The sequence below is a fragment of the Euphorbia lathyris genome, chromosome 1 (genome assembly GCF_963576675.1).
Source record: "Euphorbia lathyris chromosome 1, ddEupLath1.1, whole genome shotgun sequence".
Lineage (NCBI taxonomy): Eukaryota > Viridiplantae > Streptophyta > Magnoliopsida > Malpighiales > Euphorbiaceae > Euphorbia > Euphorbia lathyris.
The window spans coordinates 114148836-114174766 of record NC_088910.1 but is presented as its reverse complement, the minus strand read 5'-3'; the positions used below and the strand labels follow the sequence as shown (position 1 = coordinate 114174766).

At 35.0% G+C, this 25931-nt stretch overlaps 1 protein-coding gene, 1 long non-coding RNA gene and 1 other non-coding gene across 8 annotated transcripts; 1 reads left to right on the top strand and 2 right to left on the bottom strand.

Annotated features, from left to right (window-relative positions):
• Positions 1-8613: 8613 nt before the first annotated feature.
• LOC136210686 (uncharacterized) lies at positions 8614-16221 on the top strand. 6 transcript variants are annotated; one of them, XR_010678165.1, is made up of 6 exons: positions 8614-9223; positions 10417-11870; positions 12250-12607; positions 12776-12990; positions 13087-14336; positions 14428-14710. It is a non-coding gene; the product is annotated as an uncharacterized lncRNA (long non-coding RNA). The 6 variants fall into 6 exon arrangements; XR_010678167.1 differs by having other exon boundaries at positions 8635-9223; positions 10417-10521; positions 14428-14701; XR_010678166.1 differs by having other exon boundaries at positions 8636-11870; positions 13087-13816; positions 13926-14336; positions 14428-14701.
• LOC136215825 (U4 spliceosomal RNA) lies at positions 8739-8889 on the bottom strand. The gene has a single exon (XR_010682828.1). It is a non-coding gene; the product is annotated as a U4 spliceosomal RNA (small nuclear RNA).
• Positions 16222-19289: 3068 nt separating the features above from the next.
• On the bottom strand, positions 19290-25147 carry LOC136210685 (homeobox protein HD1). Its single transcript, XM_066002059.1, has 5 exons — positions 24369-25147; positions 24156-24276; positions 20616-20806; positions 20249-20380; positions 19290-19795 (listed from the first exon to the last, which is right to left on the bottom strand). The coding sequence occupies exons 1-5, from the start codon at positions 24696-24698 to the stop codon at positions 19655-19657; spliced, it is 915 nt and encodes a 304-aa protein (XP_065858131.1). The 5' UTR covers positions 24699-25147; the 3' UTR covers positions 19290-19654.
• Between the last annotated feature and the right edge of the window lie 784 nt (positions 25148-25931).

The following is a 25931-nucleotide window of genomic DNA, read 5'->3' as shown; positions in this document are numbered from 1 at the left end:
TCACTGTCGTTGCTTTTGATTGTTCTACTATTAGTCCTTTCGACTTTCACCCTAACCTTATCCGGGTCTTCCCAATCCGTTGGGAAACTTCCGCGGACACCTTGATCCAAAGAAATTTGGTTTAAAAAGTGAGCATCTGGAATTGTGACTTATGTCACTTTCTTAGACAGATGACAAGTGCCAGACGTGCTAGTTCTGCCGCATGTTTTACACGCAACAACGTCTGGCGTCTACGTGTCTACTTTCTACACTTTTGTTTTTCATAAAGAGAAAGTTTGTAAAAAAAAATAACAAACTAATTTAAGTGACATACTCCATAATGGTTGGTTACTTCTAATTTTGCAGAAGAAAGGTTGCACTAAATGCTCTTACCAACTTCATTTTCTTCCTATGTTTCCCTTCTTCATTCCTGGGATTAATACCCTAAACCATACCGATCATGTTGGACCACTAGGATCTCAAATGCACGCATTCCTTTTGACTCAATAATGCTGATCAGCAAATTATGAGTATAATGAGCTACCTAGCATGTATATTATACATGCTTTGTCTCTCTACTTCAGTTTATATCTCTATGCTCTTAAGTCATTTTGCTTTTTCCCAACATAAAAATTTCTAAACCTTTTCCTCTAATAAAAAAGTGTTTTTGCTAACATAAAAGTCATTTAATTCTTGAAATTTTTGATTTTGAAGAAACTTAAATGTTGTTTAATTAGAAGAGAGAAAATGATTATTTAGTGAGAAAAAGCTCGAAAAAAAAACTTGTACATCAGTACTAAAATTAATTTACTATGCGATTAATTTTTTACACGTTCGGGAGGTTAATTTCGCAAAATAAAAGGTTAGTAGAAAACACACACATGCAAACTTTTTTCTTATGGATTAGGGACTTAATAGTCATTTAAGATGATTTTAAAATCAAAAACTTTAAGCAATAAAAATTTTCATCATCTTAATAAATGCTATTAGATGACTTTAATGTTCGTTTATGATCATAAACCATAAGAAAGTGAATAAAAAATTGAGGAGTCATAAATTGTGATTTATGGTAGCATTAGATGTGGTACTTCTGCAGGCTCCTATGATAGTCTGGGCTACCCAAAAAATGGGCCTTATGGGCTGGACCACAATCAATGAAGAAGATACATCTAATTATTTAGCTCATATATAATGCTAATTTTCCACAGAAAATTAACAATTTCCTTTGGTTGTCTATATCACATATATATATTTATTGAGATATGTATTGCCATGGAGTTATATATAGCGCAGAGATATAAACTGATAATTTCTCAATAGGGAAAATCATACCTATTTCTAGAATTTTATTTCTTCAATTGAGAAATACAGAGAATTGCTAGGAAGAAAATAAGAGTGCATAAAGAAGCTTCCATCAAATACTAGCAATCCACAAAATAAATGGATCGTATTGTGGATTTACTTGTCAACTAATTATGACTTACATTTTATATACGTGGATGAAGGTTACTATTCGGATCTTGAAGATTTACAAGAACCGTCTAATCCGGAGAAAGAAATATTCCCTGAAGATGCGAAAGACACCATGTGGAGGGATTCCCATCGTCCGTCGCAGTAACCGTACAGATAGGAAGGAGGAATTGTTGTATTGAGATAAACGGATACACAAAGGACAAAATATAGAGCTCTCCGCCTAACACTTCAAAAGTCCGAAGGCTATGGGCCTAATGAAACCAGGACACTTGTCCTGGCATTACACTTGCTAGATGACGAGATGCACCACTTAACAACGTCATAGTATGAACTTGGCAAAGCCAATCAATGGCTGACATGTGTTCGATGACTCATTAAGGCGCATTCTCAGAATCACAAAGATTACATTTGGTAGCCACTATAAATAGAAAAGGTATATGACCCATATGAGTTATATAAACACAGGTATTATCAATACTTTGATTATATTTAACCTTCAACATTTGCTAACTTAGGCATCGGAACGGGTCCGCCAGACGCCGACCCCTCTCTGGCTAGCTGTTGTTCTTATCTTAGGCTAATGAAGAAGGTTCAAGGACACTATTGAGATACCACGATATCATTGGCGCGGTGAGCATGGACTTATTTATCCATTTTAAGAGCAATGTTTCTCCCTTCAAAGTTAACTCAAAAATCGTCATCTAGCAGACTTCATGGGCCAATCATTCAAGAAGAAGGCGTGGAAAAATCCCAGCCGGATTCTCGACTAGGCTCTCACGGCCAACGTCATAAGGAGCTTATGGATCCTCAGCACCAGTGGCTCCTCGATAAGATAAGCATGCAGTTTAGCCAAAATCTCAACCAAGTCCATCGAGAAATGGATGGCTTCAGAGCTGAGCACGCGATGAAAAATGGCGGAGATGAGGGAAAAGCTAAGAGTGGCAGAGGAGGCTATACATCGTGCCAACCTTGAAAACACTTGTGCCACAATTCAACATCCCCTCACACCGGCGGTGTAGTATGAAAGGAGTCCATCACCTTAGAGACAGTGGTCCAAGACACACAGTCCATCAGTCTGAAGGACTGGTAATGGTGCACGCAACGAGTCTATACTCAGGCTCCAAAGTGACCATTATAGGGACTTGTCACCATATATTCCTCAACGGAGAGAAGATCTAGAGAGAGTGCGAAGGTAGGAGCCTAGACATCATTCTCGAGAAAGAGCTGTTGAGGACACTAACGAGCCTCAAAGGCGTTGACCTAAAGGATGAAGAAGATGAGAGACCTATTAGCAAGTGTGAGATCATACCAAGGGAGCTGTGGGAGGCTAGAGATCAAACAGAGGAAAATATGGGACCTCCGGAGTTAACTAACATGTGCACTCCACTCTCTACAGAGATTAGGTGTCAAATGATGCCTAGGGGATTCTGTATCCATACTTTAAAAGAATTCAATGGTGTGGGGGACCTAACAACCCACGTAAAGAACTTTAGGAAAACGATGGAAGCCACAATAGCCACCAATGTCGTTCTATGCTGCCTCTTCCCAACTTCTCTTATGGATTTAGCAGCCTTCTAATACGAGCATATCCTCCCAATATCCATTCAGAGCTTCAACATGATGGCTAATTCATTCATTCATTCATTCATTCATTCATTCATTCATCACTTTGTGACATCTATCCTCGAGGGAAAATGATGCAAGAACTTTACCAAATGGTCTAAATGGAAGGAGAAATGTTGGCTCGATTCATCAAGAGGTTCCAAGCTCTTGCCATCCATATTAAGGAATTTAACATCGACGGTGCAATAGATTCCATGACAATTGATTACCAAAGCGGAGCCTTATAGAAAATTATTGTCACCTCAAGACCTTAAGACTTCTACGACTTAATAAAGAGAGCCAGGAGTTACACTCGTTGGGATGAGCATAAATTGAACCTATGTTGGAGGATCGACTCGATCCGACTGATGACCAAAAGCCTTTAAGAGGGAAGAAGGAGAGAGAGCATAAAGGAAAAGAGCAATAGAAGCATCAGGAGAAAAAGGGCAAGTCCTTTGTCCTCTTCAACGCTCCCAAGAAGGAGGTGTTGTAGTAGGTGGAGGACAACAAGTTATCCATCCAGTACCCGCCAAAGCTCAAAGAAAACCTCAGGAAGAAGTAATGGTAAATTATGTGACTTCTATAAGAGCGAAGGTCACGATACTGAGGACTGTATGCAGTTGATATCAGAGTTAGAAAGTGGCAAGTTGGACCGCTTCCTCAAGAAGTATAGAGGCGGTTTCATTAAAGAGAAGAAAGCTGGAGGGTGAGCACTAAAAGGGGTCATCAACACCATAGCTAGGGGATCGACCCCAAGAGAAAGAGAGAGAGATTGCAAGCTTAGAAAGGCAAGGGAGACTCGGTCAGATTTTTTAGTAATATGTATATGGTTCAATCACCAGATTTTTCTGATCCGAACCGCTTTCACTATGTGTGCAAATTAAATAAGTTCTTGTATGGGCTTAAATAATCTCTAAGGATGTGGCATGAGAAACTCACATCAACATTGGTTCTGTTTGGGTTCTGTGGGTTCCGTGGCTCCAAAATTGATACTTATTTGTACTTATATATCAAGGGTGAGGGACATGTCTATTGTTTAATCTATGCTGATGATTTATTGATCACTAACAACGATTCATCTCTTATGAAGCAGTTTGTTACATTCCTTGAAAACAACTTTGTTATTCGCAATTTAGGACGTGCGCATTACTTTCTTTTTATTGAATTGGATTGGTCGGATAAGACTCGCTTTTGCATCAAACCAATTATGTGTACCAGTTCTGTTTAAAGCCAATATGCTTGAGTCTAGACCTGTTGCCAATCCCATGAATCCCAGTGAAAATCTGAAACTTAATGTTGGGTAGTCATTCCTTGATCAAACTTTGTATAAGAGCATCATGGGTAGTTTGCGATACTTGGCTTTTAATCGTCCTGATATCATATTTGCTATCAACAAGGTCTCTCAGTTCATGCATGCTCCTGCAGATGATCATCGGGTCGTTGTTAAACGAATTCTTCGATATCTAAATGGTACACATTCCCATAGTTTAGGTATGCATAAGGGGTATGTGACTCGATTGTTTTGTTTTTCGAATGCTGACGGGGGGGGGGGGGGGTGGGAGGATTGTCAGGATGATAGAAAATCCATGAGTGGATATGTAATTTTTTATGCTCCTCATTGTCTTCATGGTCCTCTCGGAAATAGAAGACGGTTTCAAGTTCCTCCATCGAGGCCGAATACCGCTCCATTGCCACTGCTACCTCAGAAATTGGCTGGTTACAAATATTACTAAAGGAGATTGGTTTTCTGTTGCCTTGTCCTCTTGTGTTATGGTGTGACAATCTTAGTTCTGTCTATTTAACAGAGAATCCAGTTTTTCATAATTCAAGCAAGCATTTGGAGATTGATTTTTATTTTTTCAGGGATTGAGTGCGATCAAAGGCTCTTGTTGTACGCTATATCTCCAACGTTGATAAAAACTACGGACATTTTTACTAAACCCTTGTCTAGGGGACGGTTTCAGTTCTTATATGACAAGCTGACTGTTCAAGCGCGACCAGTATAGCTTGAGGAGGGTGATAAGTATAAATTGTATTGTAAATATATTAGAATTACAGTATAAATAGGATAGTTATCCTAATTAGAGATATAGTCTGAATAGAATTACTCCTTTCCTGGAAATTAAGGGTTCAACCAAACCCTACTACACATGTGTGTGTATATATATATATATATATATATATATATATGCGCGCGCTTTGTTAATAATAAAGTTACTAATGCTATCACTTATAGTCTTATACAGTTCGATATCGGTTTATCGGTTAAATTCAGTTCATTAGGGGTCAATAATATTGACCCAAAAATCATATAACCAGACTGGATACATGTTTGGTTTGTGGTTGAACCGATCAGACTGACCGGTTTGGTCCGGTTTTGAAAACAATGATCCTTAGTACCCTTAACTTATTCTGAAAGTATAAGCTAATGTGACTATCTTGGAAGGATGCTCTAAAGGGTCAGTGCCATGAATAATTTAACATGTAAAGGAACGACTAGACAAGCGGGTTATATTATGATGGAATTAATATAGTAAAAGGGAAAGATATGATACATGTCCATCGAGACGTTATATATCTCCAACGAGTGTATATCATTATAGCTCTCGAGTGGTATCAATAACAGGAACTATTTGCAAGTACAAATGAGAATGAAATGAGATTAAGAATATGTTTCATTACAGTGAGAGATGTAGGGATTGTGGTTTTTTGAATTTCCTTTATTCTTAGGAGGGCCATGAATAATTCGACATGTAAAGGACCGACTAAACAAGCGGGTTAGGTTATGATGTAATGAATATAGTAAAAGGGAAAGATCATTATGTGTTCACATCTTAAAGTTTTTATATTTCATCGGCCATACACTTGTACACATATGCATAGTTGTGAAAATAAAAAATTATCGAGATGAATGAAATTACGGTGGATGTGATGTGGAATTTAGAATAAAGCATGAAACTTGTTACGAAACATGTCAAATCAAAAGGTTATGTATCTCCGGCGAGTGTATAGTACCAGATTTGATACATGTCCATCGAGACGTTATATATCTCCAACGAGTGTAAGTCATTATAGCTCTCACGTGATGTCAATAGCACGAACTATTTGCAAGTATGAATGAGAATGAGACAAGATTAAGAATATGTTTCATTACATACGAGTGAGAGATGTAGGAAATATTCGATATGTATCAAATATTTATCCACCCGTATATGGAATGAGCCGTATTATTAGTAAGGTGGAAGACTCTATAGCTAAAAAGAGAGATTAGATAGAGATTTGTTTTTGGGTGACATCTTGTTAAGGACATGAATCAATCTACACAATTATGTATGAAAATGAAACTATATAAAGTTCATCATCAATCTGTTGCATTACTGGTGTTAGCAGAGAACTATTTACCCACCCCAAAACATCAAATCACAGACACATCTATATCAACACAGTAACAAAAACTAAAGTTCTCTTCCTTCTTCTTGTTGAGTATCCCCCATCCAATTGGCATTGCTTCTACCTTTTACGCTTTGATTTCAAAGATGTAACAGATTGAGAATTGCTATGCCAATTTCTCTTCCTTTGATTGATGAACCAGTTGTTTATCTGCTTTAGCTGCAATCCTGTCTCATCTACTAGTTTCGCCTTATCATCTTCCTGAAAAAGCAATTCATAATCCACAAAATATAATTCTATGTCATTTTTAGCTTCAATTATCCATGAAATAAGCTTATAATAATAATAATAATAATGATAATAATAAATAAATAATATAATTATAAATTATTCAATAAATTATAGTTGAATTGCATATATTTCACCAAATCTCTTATTCCGCTTGAATTGCATCTGTTGTTTGTTATCTTTTCATTGGTAACTTTTTTCTGTTTTAGCAAGAGCAGAAATGATAGATCTTATACGTAGGTCATTACATCTACATGATTGCAAAAGAAAGGACTTAGATCCGAAGATTCAGAAGAGTTTAAATGCTGAAGATGGGATTACATGAGTTTTTCTGCAAATTTGGTACGTGATTGTAAAAGAAATGACTTAGATCCGAAGATTCAGAAGAGTTTAAATACTGAAGATGAGATTACAAGTGTTTTTCTGCAAATTTGGTGTTTGATGAAGTATATATTGCTCTTTGTAGTCGTTTTTTTTTATCTTTATGGATTTTGTAATAGGCATAACTTGTACTTATGTAAGGTTTTATTCCTTACTTTTCTTGTTGTACTTTGATGTTTTGTTATCTATAAAATGATGTATGCACTATTATATAAAAAAAAAAACCCATTGACATGATCATGATTAATTGTTACAATAAGTTATGTCGTTTCAATCCTTTTAGTCTAGTGGTTGCCTTGCCTCTGTGAATTGAGATTCATTTAGTAATGCCGTTTCATCAAAAGACGGTGTCGTTTTACAATCAAAGCAACTGTTGTAGTTTTTGTAATTCCGAGAAAATGCAATGTTTCATTAATAAAATATAAATCCTAAATCAAAAAGGAAACATAATATATATAAACATCATTGACTCTTAGTTCACCACAGTTTATGGAGGATTCAACATACTAGCGTAACTCGGACCGAAGTCCTCAAAATGGTGCATATTGCCTAAGAGCCGAGTAATACTCTTAGCTAAGAAGGTGTCTCCATAGTTTCTTTTCTGTAAAAGATGGTATTTTCCGCCACCAGCTCCACCATTGAGTACGGATCGTTTTGTCCCTTGTACTCCCCTAATATTCGTGTATATAAACTCTATGTATATTATTAAAATGTTTAAAGATAGACAAGATGGTTAAAAATGCATGCCCCCTCTTAAGAGGTTCTAAGTTATACTCCCACCAACCTTATTATATTTTTAGAATGTTTTTATTTATTTTAACATTATTTTTCAATAATTATAAAAATGTATTATGATTATTAATTAATTAATTAAAATGAGTTTTTTTTTCATAACACTTTTGAACTCATTCTTATTATGTCTTTTTCATTAAAAAAATGATTTCTTATTTTTTAGATTCATATAATTTAATTTCTAAATTAAATTTTAATTTATGAAAAATATAAAAATTTTAAAACAACAAAAATGTAAAAATGTTATAATGTTTTAGAAACTACCATCGAATTAATAAAAAATTAAATAAGTTTACTCTTTTCACGTTGGACATTTTTAATATTTTAGTGAACACATCACAAAAACGTCTGTTTTAATGTGTTGGAGACTAAAAAAATTTGTCAAACCCTAACGGGATTGGTTTTGAAAATTTACTCTCAACCGTCCGGCTAAAATTAGCCTTCCAAATCTAATTCATATCTTATTTCATCAAATCCAATACATATCTTGATTGGTAAATATTTTTTATGATTTCATACTGCTAAAATTAGCCTCCCAAATCCAACAATTCATATCTTATTTCATCGTTTTAAGATTTGTAAATATTTTTCAAAATCATGCTTTTATTTCATGCTGAAATCATGCTTTTATGATTTCATTATACTTTTTTTCATGCCTTTAGAATCTATTTCATCGTTATTTTGTATGACTTAGCATGTAAATATGCTTTTATATTAGGATTTATTCTTTAGAATTTTCATATCGTACTTTTTTTCAAATTTTCATCTGATGAGTGTATAAAACATTTTCATTAATAAAAATAAAATAAAAAAAATTAAAACTTATATTGTAGGGATTTACCCGGAAGGGAGCCCTTCCAGAAATTCTCTAGGACCCAGGTCAAGCCAAGGCCGCAGAGAGGGTTTGGAAATAGTTTTCAACCAGCAATTGACGCGCCTCGGTTAGAACCTCACTAGCTGCGTCATTGCCCCAAGCGCAAAGATGCTTTTCAACTCTGTGGCGCTACCCTATTTATATTCTCACAGGTCCCTGCTTCAGTCCTATATGAGCGATGTGGGATAAGTATCACTCTTTGATTCTCTTAACTGCTGCTCCGATTTCACCAAACTCGTCCTAAAATTATTACAGCTGAGCTCAAGCACCAAAAATTATAGGCCATTCACTCAGATTTGGTTCAATTCAAGGGCAAAATCATTATGAGTAGAGGTGTAAATTATCGGGTTAGACTCTCCCGTTCCACATCATAGTATTGAACTTCAGATGCAGCGATGGAATGCAGATTTCCAGAATGAAGCAGAGATCGGTAGCTTTGTTTCAGTATGTAGAATTCACTTCTCTTTATACACCTACTCTCCTTAACTGGTTTTTTTTTGTTCATGATGCTCATTTTAGGGGTTATTTTGGACTTTGCCCTCTGTATTCCCTGTTTCTTTTTAAACACAATTGTCGGGCGTGAATATGAGTTATATTGATGATACTTTTGACTATTTGAAATTCAATTTCATGATTATGGTTATAGTTATCTGAGTTTTTCAATAGCCATCAGTTTTTGTCACTTTATTTTATTTCATCATAAAAAAAGGCTTTTGTCTCATGTTAGGGTTATGGTTGAAACATTCAACATTTCTCTATCAATATCTTTGAAACTATGGAGGTTGAAGCTAGAAAGTAATGTTTGCATAAGATATATATTGATCTGATTTGACCACAAATTAGAAAATTAAACTAAAGATGGTTTTTTATTACTTCTCAAACTCGTATACAGTAATAACAAGATAACTTGTGAGATATGAACTCTGAATGGAAATTTAAATCAAGACCTTGTCAAAGGCTTAAATGAATATGTACTTAAATAATAAACTCCTGCTCGTGACTTTCATTTTGTTGCTGATGGATTCAGGTGTCAACTCGGGCAATTATCCACACTGTAAGCATAGCAGTTTAACTTATGTGCCATCTTTAGGACATGTGGAAACAGTTTATTAGTTAGGTAGGTCATGTCCAGCCATTATTTTATGAAGCCAGAAAAGTTGGAACCTTAGATTGTGATGGGATTTTTGTGGAATTATTCTACTGCTATCTTTGACTTCTCACTACAAGAAATGCATAAAAAGTTCATATTTTCATTTTCAATTGGAAAATGAAAGCTACTTGAACATTTGGGAACTTGTTAGAGGTAGTTTTCATTGTCAATTTCCATTTGCCGTGCTGACCAGCTTTCTGAAAACTGCCACTGGGGGTGAATTTATTATTTGAAGATAATTGTCTGAAAATTTATTTATATTTGGCTATTTCCAAAACATTTAACTGTTAGAAAATTCTGAATTGTGTTTCTATGGCGATTAAGAGAGTCTGCTTACAGCTTTTGTTCACCCTTTTCCTATTCTGGAAACTTTTTCCTCTTGAAGCTAATAAATCTATTACCAATTCCACAAATTCTGAAGTGGGTTGCATTGAGATAGAGAGGAAAGCACTTCTTAACTTCAAGAAGGGTCTTAATGATTCTTCAGGTTAGCTTTCAACTTGGGTTGGTGAAGATTGCTGTAAATGGTCTGGAGTGTGGTGCAACAAGCAGACAGGAAATGTACTCAGGCTTCAACTGTCAAACTTAAGTGGTAAGATAAATCCTTCTTTGTTTGACTTGAAGCATTTGAACAACCTTAGTCTAAGTTCAAACGATTTCGAAGGAGCCCCAATACCCAAATTCATCGCTTCTTTTAGTGAATTGAGTTATCTTGATCTCTCTAATTCATCATTTTCCGGATCGGTTCCTCCTCATCTCGGAAACTTATCAAACTTGCTTTATCTTAATCTCAATGCAAATAACAAGATGTGGGTTTCTGATTTGAATTGGATCACTAGATTCTCTCATTTGCAATATTTAAATCTAGGAGATGTGGATCTTAGTTTAGCATCAACCACTTGGCTGCATTCTGTTAACATGCTTCCATCTCTTGAACAACTCCATTTGCCTCGTTCCGAATTACAAAACTTTCCTGATTATATACCACAATCAAATTTTAGCAACCTTAAAATCCTCAATCTAGAGAACAATCTCCTCAACACTTCATTTCCTCAATGGTTGTTCAATATTAGCACCCTTGTGAAACTTCAATTCATGGGTTGTCAAATTATAGGGTCTTTGCCCGCTGATGGTTGGGGAAAATTATGCAACCTGGTATCTTTAGATCTGCCTTATAACGAACTTAGTGGTCGAATAGATGAGTTTTTTTGAAGTTTGTCAGAATGTAGCAATTCAAGCTTGGAGGAGCTAGATTTCTGGGATAACCAACTAAATGGAGAGATACCCAAGTCAATAGGAGGGTTTAAGAATTTGAAAATCCTATGGTTAGGGGAGAACTCAATTTCATGTTCAATTCCATCATCTATTGGAAAATTATCATTTTTGGAGTCATTTTATCTGCCTGCCAATGCAATGGATGGGACTATTCCTGATACCATTGGGCAGCTATCAAATTTAGTCTTAATAGATCTTTCTAGAAATTCTTGGAAATGTGTTCTGTCTGAAACTCAACTTCTTAGGCTAACAAAGTTAAAGACTTTTGATGTGTCATCTCTGAGGATGTCTTTAGCTGTTAACATAAGTCATGATTGGATTCCTCCTTTTAGTCTTGACTACATGGAAATCTCTGCTTGTAATTTGGGTTCAATGTTCCCTTCGTGGATCCAAACTCAAACGGATCTTTCGTTTCTGATACTGAAGGATGATCGCTTTCAGGGGAGCCAAGATCTCTTTTAGCTTATATGTAATGCTAAGTGAATTACTATACCTAGCCACTTATTCCTACCTCTAGCCTCGGGAATAGACCGAACTACCCTTTACTCAAAAATTGGAAAAACAAAAAACCTCTCAAAAACCCTATACACTCTTCGATCTAATCCGGACTAGTTTTTGAACCAAAACATGGATCGTGACAGAGGCCGTAAAGGGAAAGAGAAAATGGTAAGATTTATGGGTTTTTTTTTTGATTTAAGCTCCGTTTTCGAATCTGTGGGCGTTTCTAAAATCACGCCGGAATCGCAGTCGGACGTATGAACATCACGCCCGACCGGTGGTTCCGGCGTATGAACATCACGCCCGACCAGTGGTGCGGGCGTGATAGCCAAACGCCCGAACCATAGGTCGGGCGTGATGTTCAAATGCCCGAACCATTGGCCGAAGTGATGTTCATACGCTCGATGGGTATTTTTTTTTTTTTTCAAAAAGTACATTTAAATTAAATTGTTAAATGTTTAGTATAATTTATATGTGAAATTTTGTTATTAATTTGATTATAATTTATATGTTAAATTTTTAGATTAATTTAGTGTAATTTTTGTAGACGAAGCGGCCTACTATCGGGGGAAATCCATCCCGTCATCTGCTCGTTGTCTAGATATGGATGATGAGGAGGATACACCACGGCATACGAGACTGCGTGGTATTGATATATCTGGTCGTAGGCAGAGAGGGGCTGCGACGGAGCAGGTGCGGAGGGGTCCGATCGTGGATCAGCCCGATATTCGTGGATCAGAGGGGGCGACGGATTTTGATGACCGAGAACCTGATAGCGATTCTGTGGAGGACTACTTAGAGGTGGTAGCCCAGGTACTACCGACAGTCTGCAGCTGGTGGTGATGGCGAGGGTGATGATGTCGATGAGCAGCCGATCCAGGGCAGACAGCCGACCTAGCGCAGAGGTGGTCGCTTTGCGAGTACATGTATTTTTAAGTTTTAGTATAATTTTAGTTTTATAGTTTTAGTATAATTTTATAGTTTTAGTATAATTTTAGTATACTTTTATAGTTTTAGTATAATTTTATAATTTTAGTATAATTTTATAGTTTTAGTATAATTTTATATTTCAGGGACCAGCAAACGTCGCAAAGCTAGCGAGGACGAGAGCTGGATTGTTAGTAGACCGGTGGATGGTGGCCCCGTTGATGGTTCCGTGATTCCTAGTTTTCTAGGACATGTTGCCTCATGGATGCTGGGAGGAGAGCTTCGGTCGTTTCTGACATGCTACAACAGAGCATCAGCATGTCAGAATTTGTGGGTATGGTTTTCTGGTGCGTCACCCGAGGTAACAATAATTTAGTTTGTTAACATTTATTTTAATTTGTATTTTTAACTATAAACCTAAAAAACATTCAGTAATTGTATATGTGTCATTTTACAGCTGAAGGATATGATCGAGAAGACTGGGTTGGCTCACCTTCCATCTATCATGTTTAGGAACCTCGACACTCCGCTGTTAACTGCGTTCGTGGAGCGGTGGCAGCCCGATACGAACTCCTTCCATATGCCATTTGGGGAGATGACTATCCTACTGTATGATGTATGGCAGATTCTTCGTATCCCGATCGACGGTGCGATGGTGTCCGAGTCTACCAGTACTTAGCGGTTGCATGTCGTGTGCATGATGATGTTCGGGGTGGATCGGGAGCAGCTTCTGTCGCCGACCCGACATTACTAGAGTGGTGGAGGTGTATTTGTTGATGTTATACACAAGCTTGTCATCGAGGGTAGGGATGACGCTACTCGGGCCACATCGTGGATGTGGCTTTTGCTCGGATCCACTTTGTTTGTTGACAAGAGTGGAGATAGGATTAAGCTGGCCCATCTTACTGAGGTTCACGGCGGTGTCAAAGGGGCAGTTGGACTTTCATTGGGGTCTGCTACACTTGCCACGTATCGGCAACTGGGGATAGCGAGCAGAGTAGACTGTTCTGATATATGCGGATGTTTGACCCTACTACAGGCGTGGATATACGAGTATTTTCCGGTGTTCCGGCCGCATAGACAAGCTTACAAGATCCCAACTGACCGTCCTCGTGCATGCAGATGGGAGGTCGGGGTACCAGGCAAGACGACTGCCCGACTAGATACCATACGTGGGCAGCTGGACCGTATGACGGCAACAGAGATATTTTATAAAATTTTAGAATTAATTATAGTATTATAATATTTTATTTTATAGTATATTATTATTTATTATTGAGTATTATTTTATTACAGGTGACGTGGTTGCCTTATGATCCTGTAGCCGATGATGATCAGCTTCGAGTGTCCTACGCCGGTTGGATACGGTGTAGAGACATTGTCGAGCCATATATGCCGGATCGAGCGTTGCGACAGGTCGGATATACTTAGCCTATCCCAGCTGAGCGTATTAGACCTGATAAAGCAGTACGGCCATAAAGGTCTTTATCGTGCAGGCTCACGCATTCCTCTGTCACAGTTGAGGATACTCGGTGGAGATTTCCATCGGCTCGGTGCATTGATCGGAGAAAATGCCGGCCAGTTGGATACGATCCCACTGCCTGTGATGCTGCTTACATGGACTGGTATATGCGATATTCGCATCCTCATCTCCTTCATGCACCACAGGATGGACTGGTCCAGTATGCTCGCGCCAACAGCGAATTTGTAAGTTTATTATTATTTAATATTATTATTTAGTATTAGTTTATATGTGTTTATTTTTTAATATTTTTTTATTCTTTTTGATGTGGGTTAGTTGGTTGTGGTGTGTCACCCAACTAGCGGCTATCCACCAATCTGATGAGGATGCTCCACTCATTAAGAGGGAGATGGATGAGTTTATGGACGCGTGGCGTCGGGCGAACTAAATTATTTTAGTAGAACTTTATACATTTTAACACTTTTGATATTATATATGTACTCTTTTATGTTTATTAATTTATTTTAATATTTATATTGTTATATTTTATTTGTTAAAGGGTAATCCGAGTTAAAATGTCGTAATTTTTATTTCTAGAAGGTTAATTCGAGTTAATGACAATCATGAACAACCAATTTTTTCGGGGAGGTATTCACGCGGGCGTGAGGGAATCACGCCTCACCATAGGGTGAGGCGTTAGGCTATCACGCCTCACCGTAGGTGCGGACGTGATAGCCTCACGTCTCACCTTGTGGTGAGGCGTGATTACCTCACGCCTCACCCTGTGGTGAGGCGTGATTACCTCACACCCGCGTGCCGGGAGAGAAAATATTCCCCCATTTCTCACCTCAAAGCCTCAAAGGGTATTTTCGTCCTTTCACAGGGCTAGAGGTGGGAAATTGAGGCTATGTTTAACAACACCCAATGCTAATTTTCCACAGAAAATTAACATTTTTTTATTGTCTATATCACGTGTATATTTATCGAGATAATTATGTTTGGAGTTTAGTCACAATATTTAAGAGGAGATCATTATATTTGAAGTTTAGTCACGGTATTTAATAGAAATCGATCCTTTTACACAAATATCTCTTTTCAGAGTTATCTCTTTCCAAAGAATAATTAATACATCAGTTGAGAGGCGGAGGCGGAGGTGGAGCACCGGAGAAAATATGGCCCAAACTTTTTATTTCATTCAACAGAAATTGATATCTGTTAAATGAATCCATATTTTGTTGAATCATTTGTGTTTCAAACCGTGTCTCCATATCCCGCAGGAGTCTCCTAATATCCACAACCGATATAGGAGCATCAGACGTCGCTCCACGGGCCTGTCCCCCCATATGAGGGTGTGGCTCACCGCCTATCTCCTCAGGTCCCCCGTTTACCACAAACTGACCAATATCACCAGCAAGCGGTGCTACACTAGGCACGCCATCTCCCCCAATATCACCCGCTAGTGCTGCTTGAAATCCCATGACTCGTGGCATATGTGGTGCTACCCCAGGCGGTATTGGTTTGCCTCTACTGCCTGGGGTAGCACCACCTGTGCCACCAGTCATGGGATTTCAAGCAGCGCTTGCAGGTGATATTGGGGGAGGTGGCGTGCCTAGTGTAGCACCATTTGCTGGTGATACTGGTCAGTTTGTGGTAAACGGGGGACCTGAGGAGATAGGCGGTGAGCCACACCCTCATATGGGGGGACAGGCCCGTGGAGCGATGTCTGATGCTCCTATATCGGTTGTGGAGATTAGGAGACTCCTGCGGGATATGGAGACACGGTTTGAAACACAAATGATTCAACAAAATATGGATTCATTTAACAGATATCAATTTCTGTTGAATGAAATAAAAAGTTTGGGCCATATTTTCTCCGGTGCTCCACTTCCGCCTCTCAACTGATGTATTAAGTCTTCTTTGGAAAGAGATAACTCTGGAAAGAGATAACTCTGAATGCTGGTTGTTGATCAAATTGAATTTTTCTATATTGTACAATTTACAGATATACAAATTCAAAAGCAAGACTCTGATAGAGGGAGGGACAAAAAATTTCTCCCACTCCTTTAACTCATGTGTTGCCCGTCTCTATCTCTCATTTAAGAGAATTACTCTTAGTTCATGTACTAATCCTTTCTCGTCCAGCCTTGCCTCGACATAGGAGCTGTCAAAAGATATAACCCTTAACAAAGAAATAGAAAGAACATTTGAAAAATGTTCCATATGCTAGTATCGTTGATAGTGTAATGTACTCCCTGTTATGCACTAAACTCGAAATCAATCTGCCATTGGAATGGTGAGTATATACTAGTCAAAGCATGGACAAGCACATTGGACAATTATGAAAATGATACCAAGGTATCTTAAAGCACTTGCGGATTATTCTCTATGTTATCAAAGCAAAGGTCTCCAAACTAAGAGATACATAGATTCTGATTAGGGGAAACACTTGGATGAGAGAAAATTCACATCAATCTATGTTTTATTTTGCTGATGGAATGGTGTCATATCATGGAGTATAAACAAATAAACTTATATAACATTGTCCATTATAGAAATGGAGTATGTGTCATACTCGTTTCCAGTTCAAATGGCAGCTTGACTGAACAGATTCATGAATCATCTAAACATTACAACCTCAAATAATAAATAGTGATAGTCAATCTGTTACTGTTTTGACTAAGGATCAAAGATTTCATATAGCCAATTTGTTATTGTTTTTGTTAAAGTTCAAAGATGCCTTAGCAAATCAAAACACATAGAGATTAATTATCATTTTATTAGATATTTAATTGCACACAAAGAAGTCATTATAAAGTATGTATCTATTCATGACATGGAAGCACATCCTCTTACTAAAACCTATCATGGGAGATGTTTATGTAAAATATATTAGATTTGAGGTTTCGGGTCAGGTTTAAACATAATTTTATTTCATGTATTTTCTCAACATGATTATTCAATAAAGTTGTTAAATTTTCCAATACATGAATGCGAATGTTGTTTGTTGACATTTGCTGTAGTAACTCACTCACACAAGTGTACCTTTATTTTGTCACATGGTGACAAAGATAAGTATAAGGCTATTTTTTTTAACAAAGCGAGAGCTTATTCAATAAAATAGAAGCCACCTTGTCTGAACTATGAAGATGATTTTGTTAAAGTGCAAGATGATCATATACATGAAACAACTTATACATATAAAAGATTTCATGCAATTTAAATGACAAGTTAAGGATAACTTTAACCTTCTGCTTTTATAGTCAGAGGTAGTCCCTAAAGGGAGTGAACCAAGTTTGGATGTTTAGGCACATCTGAACCCATACTTTAGCATGGTGTTAATGAGAGACATGCGTTTATTTCAAAAGGAAAGAATAGAACGACATAACATATTATTTCATACTATATGTGTTTAGTGACCATGTGATGGAAAAGAAAAGGTCTCAAATTTTTCTAGTGTGAGACTGATCACATCGTAAAATTATGGTTTTCGAATTTCTTTATCCTTAATACCCTCAACTTATTTTGAAAGTATAAACTAATGTGACTATGTCAGGATTAGGATTTCTAACAGTAAGATTAGGGCAGAAAAGATTTTAGGATAAGAGAAGAAGAGAGAAAGAAGCTAGAAGGTTAGAGAAAGATCGAGATAAACATAGAAAAGAGAGAGAATTCAGATGAAAGAAATAAAGATTTCATTAATCAATTGCATAATGAATTGGTACAGTACAATTCTCTTAAATAGGAAAAATGGGAAAAGGAAAGTATACTAGTCTTCCTAAATTCATGGCCCTAATTATTCTAACTTACCTTAAATCACCATATATTAATTCTAACCTACCTTAAATCACCATATTAATTTTAACCTACCTTAAATAATAATAGGAAACATAACCTATCTTAAATAAGAATAGGAAATATAGCAATTCACTCTAAATAGGCCTAATAACAGCCACAGCTGTAAACATTCCTAAATACAATTAAATCTCGATAAATGAATGTTCGATAAAGTAATAACCTCGTTTATATAATAAATTCTTTCGGTCCTGACTTGGGCTAATGGACTAAAGTAATAACCTCGCTAAATGCATTAAGTAATAAAAATATTTAAATCCTCAAGGGTCCAATAAAAATATAAATTAATAATTATTGAATTACATACAAAATATATGCACAACCTCTCAATTTGTCAGTTTTTTTTATTAAAGGCTGGTTAATGAGAAAGCGCAAAAAACAGACATCTCAGCTATGCTGGCATCTCTGATAATCACAGCAAACCCGAACCATTTAAAGTTGATTTTTTTACTCATTTCAAATGATGAGAAGTCATTGGAAGAGAAAATAATGTGTACTTGGAATATATCTTCTACCTTTTATAGCTAAATACCATACCTTTTCATTTGCTATGTACAACAACTTAGTTTTAAATGCATTAAGTTTCACAAAAAAAAATAAAAATAAAAATAAACGTCTAGAGATTCAAGTAATACTTTAATTGATGTCTTTTGATTTTTCTTACCACATACAATGTATACATTTTACAATGAAAAATTATCTATAAAATAATAAATATTGATTTATTGATAAATGAATAATTTATTCATTTATCGATAAATAAATAATTTCGTTTAATGAATATTTTTTTCCGGTCCCAAGGATATGCATTTATTGAGGTTTTACTGTAACATCTATTAAGGCTAAATACCACTTAATGTAAAAACAATTAACCACCTAATAATACCTAGATAATCCCTATCTATAATTGTGACGGACTACCTTGGAATGATGCTATAAAATGTCACAAATAATTCACCATGTAAAGGACCAACTAGACAATTATGATGGAATAAATATAGTAAAAAGGAAAGATTGTCATGTTTTCGCATCTTAATTTTTTTTTATTTCACTGCTCGTACACTTGTGCACATGTGCATAATTGTAAAAATAGAAAACTATAGCAATGAATGGAATTACGGTGGATATGATGTGGAATTTAGAATAAAGCATAAAACTTGTTACGGAATATGTCAAATCAAAAGGTTATGTATCTCCAACGAGTGTACAGTACCAGATCCGATAGATGTCCATCGAGACGTTATATATCTCCAATAAGTGTATATCATTACAGTTCTCAAGTGATGTCAATAGCACGAACTATTTGCAAGTACGAATGAAAATGAGACAAGATTAAGTATATGTTTCATTACATACGAGTGAGTGATGTAGGAAATATTCGATATGTATCAAATATTTATCCACCCGTATATGGAATGAGCCGTATTATTAGTAAGGTGGAAGACTCTATAGATAAAAAGAGAGATTAGATAGAGATTTGTTTTTGGGTGACATCCTGTTAAGGACATGAATCAATCTACACAATTATGTATGAAAATGAAACTATATAAAGTTCATGATCAATCTGTTGCATTACTGGTGTTAGCAGAGAACTATATACCCACCCCAAAACATCAAATCACAGACAGAGACTTCTATATCAACACAACAACAAAAACTAAGTTCTCTTCCTTGTTCTTCTTGAGTATCCCCCATCCAATTGGCATTGCTTCTACCTTTTGCGCTTTGATTTCAAAGATGTAACAGATTGAGAATTGCTATGCCAATTTCTCTTCCTTTGATTGATGAACCAGTTGTTTATCTGCTTTAGCTGCAATCCTGTCTCCTCTACTAGTTTCGCCTTATCATCTTCCTGTAAAAACCAATTCATAATCCACAAAATATAATTATATGTCATTTTTAGCTTCAATTATCCATGAAAGTTCTTTTCTTGATACAACATTCAATTCCAACATGTCAATTCAACTTTAGTTAGCAGTTGCTATAGTTTAAGTTTAATACGCAATTACATATCTAAATTTGTCATTTTTTACCCGTTTGGCATCCTAAACTTATACTTGGACCTAAACTTGTCAATTTTACAACTCTAACACCTTTATTTGATTGATGATATGACATGGACTATGTTTAGATGAAAGTATGACATGGCGGTGCCAAATCAACTTTGAAGTCTTTCTAAATCAGAAATAAGGACGCGGAGGTCCAAACTTGATGCTTTAGATGTGTGATAAGTTCAAGTATAATTAATTTAGATGGCAAAACGAATAGATAAATTTAGATGTGTAATTATAAGTATGGTGCTTACAGTTGGATATGGCCACTTAGAGTGTTGCTGCCACCAATTTTTGAGCACAGTGGTAGTGTCACCAGGAAGTTTTCCAGCCCTTCTTTTTCTTAATATTTCCTCCCTCACATCTTCAATTCTTGATTTGAAACCCTGCAAAATTAACACGGTTCTAATTTTAAAACACTAGTTTCAAATGTAAACAACCTGATGATTAAGTGACCGGTTTCTGTTCGAATAAGCATTATTACGAGGAAAATGTCAGATATTAGTATAAAATCTATGACTGGACCTTAACTACAGTTTGAGCTTTTAGTTCAAACGGTTGGATGGCAGAAAAGTCTAATTCTAATGTTGATAAAAGTTTAGGAAGTAGGCAGAAAAGAACCTGTTTTAATTCAATCTTCAATTCCTGTCTAACTCTTTCCATTAAGGACCTTTCAGACTCAGTTGGAAGCAGAGGACCAAATCCCATGAGGTCATGTCCATCACCACTTGATTGATCTAAAGAGTAATCCATTTGAAGCTCATCTTCATCATCTGACATGGTTGCACCTGTTCCCTCCCCTAGACTTACTCCTGAACAAAATTAACAAAATTGACTAACTTCAATATTCACACCTTAACTCAAAATCTCAAAGTAAAAACAGTTCATCTCATATAGTTTTGCAAATTACAATGATTTCTAACTTTCTATTAGGGAAAATCACAAAACAAATACATGTGATTTTGCTTATCTACAAGTAGAATAATGCCATATTTTATCATACTTTTTCTTTTTGTCATTACACAAAATCACTCTATACATATTTTTAAACTTTTCCCTTTATTTAATTTATGCAAAAATAATAACTTTAGGAATTGTAAAGTCAGTTTCAGATAGTGAAAAAAGACAAGTCTAGTAGTACTAGGATTTCCTTATAAAACTATTTGAGATGTAGGGCAGTTCACCCAAAAGTTAGAGAGGACAGGTGAAGTCATATCATGTCTACTATAGATTGGGCTAAGTTTGAGCCTGAAATCAAGGAGCTTTATACATGTGTCTCATTTTCAACTCCAACTATTCTGTTTTCTTTTTTAATATTTTTACTATATCCATTTTACTTTTAATTTCATTATAGTAATTCGGTACTATTATTCAGAAAAGAGTCCTATTGGTAGTAAGAAAGCTAATCATAAAATAACTGAAGACTAATCCACCAAAAGGTGCAATCTTTTATCAAGTAGGAACTCCAAAATGATATCCATCCAAAAAGATTCCAGTATGAACAACATATAGCTAAAGAATCAGACAACTTCTTTTGCATTATTATGTATATGATTGCTTCAATCCTAATAATTGCATAATCATGTTTATTCCTAGGATTTGTCCAAAGGTAAAGTTTAGTTAAAAGAATTTGCATTAAAATACGCTGAAGTGTATAAAACCCGTATTTAAAATTATCAAATTCAGTGTCACATGTCACACGTGTTTCAAACACATGTGCAAAACAGTCAACCGTTTGGCCCTAGAGGCTCTGATACCATATCATGGAACCCTTTTAACTAAAAGCTCAAACTGATAGTTAAGGTCCAATCATAAATTTTATATTAGCTCTAACTTAGCTCTTATTTTGGAGGAGGTTAATGAAAATAATGGAATGTAAAATTTTAAATTAACATTGTTTGGAAGTTTTTTTTTTTTTTGGTTGAGGGTGCCATTTTACTCCGGTTAACTCAATATCTTAACCTCCAAAATGAGGGTCAATGAGAATAATATAAACTTTTTTAATAAAAACTAACCTTTTAACTTTCATTTATCATTCCATCTGCTCCCAAACAATATTAAATTTTAACATTTATTTCCATCACTTCTATCCATTATCTCCTCTAACTTTCACCTAATAAGGTTACAACTCCCAAACAAACATAAGGAGGATTATTTCTCAAAAAATCTACGAAAAAATCCAAAAAATATAAAGGGACAAATTCACATGGAAAATAGATATAGTTGTTGGGTTGCGATTTCAATAAAGGATTCAAATAATCAGCCTCATTAATTATTGATATGATCTCCTTCATGGCAAAAAAATATAAAGAAATGAAAGCAGTTACTAGTATTATATGGCATGAATACATACCTAAACTCTACTTGGTAAAAATAAAAAGAAATGAAAGCAATTATTATTATTATTATTATTATTATTATTATTATTAAGTCATGTTCCTTGTTAGATTTTCTCAAAAATCTAATAATTGAATGGCATACTCAATATATTACCTCCAGATTAATATTGTTGTCAACCTTTTTAAAATATTTGCACAATAGGACAAAACTTCTTTCTGAAAACACAGAATCATGTTTAACAAATAACAACCAAAATTAATACATATAATAAAAATAATTATAATAATTCATTATTGCAAAGCTATTGTTTAACCCAATAAGTATAAGACTAAGTGTTACCATAAGTTCTCTAAAAAAAGTGGTATCATTATCATAAGAATTCATTTTAATTAGGCCGCATCTGAAGAAAAAAAAAGTTATATGTATCATGCCTAAAATTCCATTTTTATGTTATTACAGTTGCATGATATATGTAATTTTCTATGTTAGAACAAGAAATTTTTGGTAAAAAGAGACATTTTGGTTTAACACATAATTATATACCTAAACTCTTGTTTTGTATTTGACATCTTATTTGTTGAATTGTCGGATTTTAAAGATCACATAACATCTCAAAGTCAAACTTCCAATTAAGCGTCAAATGGAAAAATGACAAGTTTAGATATGTAGTTTTATATTAAGCGAGACAATATATTTCTTTTTGCTATTTTTACATATAATCCAAATCATTTCAAGTCACCGTTACAATGTATTTTATCTTAATTATTATTTTTAAATTTTTCTCCTTGTACTCTACATCTTTTTTTTCTTAATGAATTACTTGAGAGAGAGAATATTGATAAGAAAAATCTCTCCGCCACATCATCAACTTCAAACGTGATATTAACATTTCCCCTTACTAAACGATGTTACTAATTTTTTTTTTCTTTTTTAACATCGAACACCACTAATGTTATTTTATCATAACATATATAATTTTTTTTAAAGAATCAAGTGTCGTCACATCAGATTTTCCAACATGTGTCGCAATCGTAACACAATCTAAAAAAACCCATATCGTATTTCATTTTTAATTGTCAAAAATAAAAAACCAGTTAAGTATTTTTTTACATTTCCTTTTTCAAGTTAAGTATTACTAACATATTTTTTTATGAAATGGCATACAATCCTATAGTAGTCAGGTGACATGTATGTATCCCATATCACAATCACATTATACCTTGTTGGTCAACATCAACACAAAAACTGGCTAGAGAAGAATACAGTTTCTCTTCAACAGCAAGGAATGATAATTTAATACTACCACAGAGACAAAACAAAACTGCTCAGAATTTGAGAAAACACCAAGCCTTATTATTTACTGCAATGCAGCAGCAGACACTGCTATGCTATCTCCTAAACCATCTAGTTTCTCAGGCCTATATTCAAATATCATATTAAGTTAAGCATCTTTCAATTCCTCATTTAATGTAATATTATCATCTAATCTTATCCCTAATTTGAACTCTTAAGGGATAATAATAATAATTTGAATCCAAATCTAGGTTGTTGGGGCTACCACTGGCGGTGGTGGAGGGAGATGGCCACCACCGAACTAACTAACAACCCTCCAACCATAAATTACTAATAAAATCTTTCTATTTGGTAGGTCCCTACCCTAATCCTATTTTTTTTTAATTTTGCACCCACTTTTGTTCACATATCACTTTACAAACCCACTTCTTATCTATCTGCTTACCCAACTAATCATGCCTTCAAATCCAATTTCCTAAAAGATCCTACAAAAAACATGTATTTCAGATTAGGGAAGAAGAGACAAACCAGTGAGAGCCTGTAAGGTATTTTCAATATCACGGCAGCCCATGACTGCTTCAACGGCGTGAACTCTAACATGTTGCTGAAGTTGGTCCTTGAAACTACACAGTACTATCAAATATTGAGACTGCAAAACACAAAAAGCCACAAATTTTCACCATAAAAATGGAAAATTTAAGAAAAATAAATTATGGGTTTTGCACAGAATAGAAAACCCACCAAAAAGTTGTCAAGCTCTTGTCTCTCATGGTGAGAGAGAGAATGGGTATGTTGAGAAGCATAAGACCTAAGAATATGGTGAGACTGTGATAACTGCGCATCAATAAGAGGTAATTGATCAATTGGTGTAGCAACTCGGAGACAAGACACATGGGCTGATAATAGCTGTTCATATAATGGATGAGTAGCTATCTCCGCCTTGAGTTGCCGGCTCTGCCCATCTCCGGTCACCGACATAGATACTTCTCCTCCTCCTCCACCTCCACTGCTTAATCCACCAAGTCCACTTCCACTTCCACTTCCTATCATCCCCAAGTTTGCTTCTTGCATTTTAAATTGTGTATAAAAAACAAAAGGGTATATAAAGAAAAGCTTTTAGGACCACAAAGGAAAGACCTTTGTGTTATTTCAGAATGAAAGAACAGTAATTTCCTGTTATTTGTGTAAGAAAGAAAGAGATAGGAAGAAGAAGAAGAGAAAATTTATTGGGATTTGGGACACACAAAAAAACAATCTGTACCAATGCTGATATATTACAGTAGGAAGCATGAAACAGAAGAAAAGAGGAGAGAGAAAGATTGAAATTTAAAGGGTTAGAACTTAGAGAGAGAAAATTGAATCATTAACATAAAAGGGTTAGAAGAAGAGGAAGAAAGAGAGAGATCAGATAAAGCTGCCAAATTTCATTACTTTTTGCTTCTTTTTATTCCATTTCTTGGGATTTGTTTTTGGGATAATTAAGGCCTAATTAAGATACTTTGGTTTGGTATGCTAATAATACTAATAATATTATCTTGGTATATCAGAAGAAATTTTTGATTAGGTACTAATAATAATAATCTTGGGTTATCAGAACATTTGGATTTTTATATATGGTTAACAAATTGTTTAATTAACCACTGATTTGGACACTTCAGTATTAATTTTTTTTAATGATTTAAAAAATATTAAATGAAAATGATTTAAATTCCAATTTGGTATTGAGTGTTTAAATTGTAGCTAAAATTAAACAAAAGTTCAATTTAATTTGGATGAGGAAAAGATGAAGAAAATCAACTTTTGGGGTAATAGGTCTTAATCTATTGATGACAAGTATCTTTCTAAATCCCAAAACAAATTGTTATCCTCCTCTTATTTGTAACTTGTCTCACATCAATCTTTATAATATTAATTTGTAATTATAATAATTTTAGTAGTTCTAAACTTTATAATTAAAGTTTTTTTATGGTAATAATTAAAGCTTTGAGTTCTTTCAAAAAAAAAAAATTAAAGCTTTAAGTTGTTTTGTAACCTTGTGAAAAGTTACAAAGCCAAATATATATCACAAAGTATGAAAAAGCAAACATTTAAATTAAACATTGATAGGTCCAATAACATAAGCGCATAAACATTTAGTTTCTATGATGCTACCACAAATTTCTTATGAATAAATTGCACTTATGGTTAGTGAACTTTGCAATTACCAAATAAATTTCAATCTTGAATTTTATACTTTACTAATATAATCGACTATTTTAATGTTAATCAAGATGCCAATTTCAATAACATGGAACACTCTATTTT

Excerpts from the sequence above, each read along its gene's own strand:
- LOC136210685 (XM_066002059.1), bottom strand. The coding sequence starts at position 24,698 with ATGCAAGAAGCAAACTTGGGGATGATAGGAAGTGGAAGTGGAAGTGGA. Across the intron at positions 20,807-24,155 it reads TACCTTACAGGCTCTCACTG|GAGTAAGTCTAGGGGAGGGA; the intron begins GTTTGTCTCTTC and ends AATTTTGTTCAG. Across the intron at positions 20,381-20,615 it reads TGAAGATTGAATTAAAACAG|GGTTTCAAATCAAGAATTGA; the intron begins GTTCTTTTCTGC and ends TTAATTTTGCAG.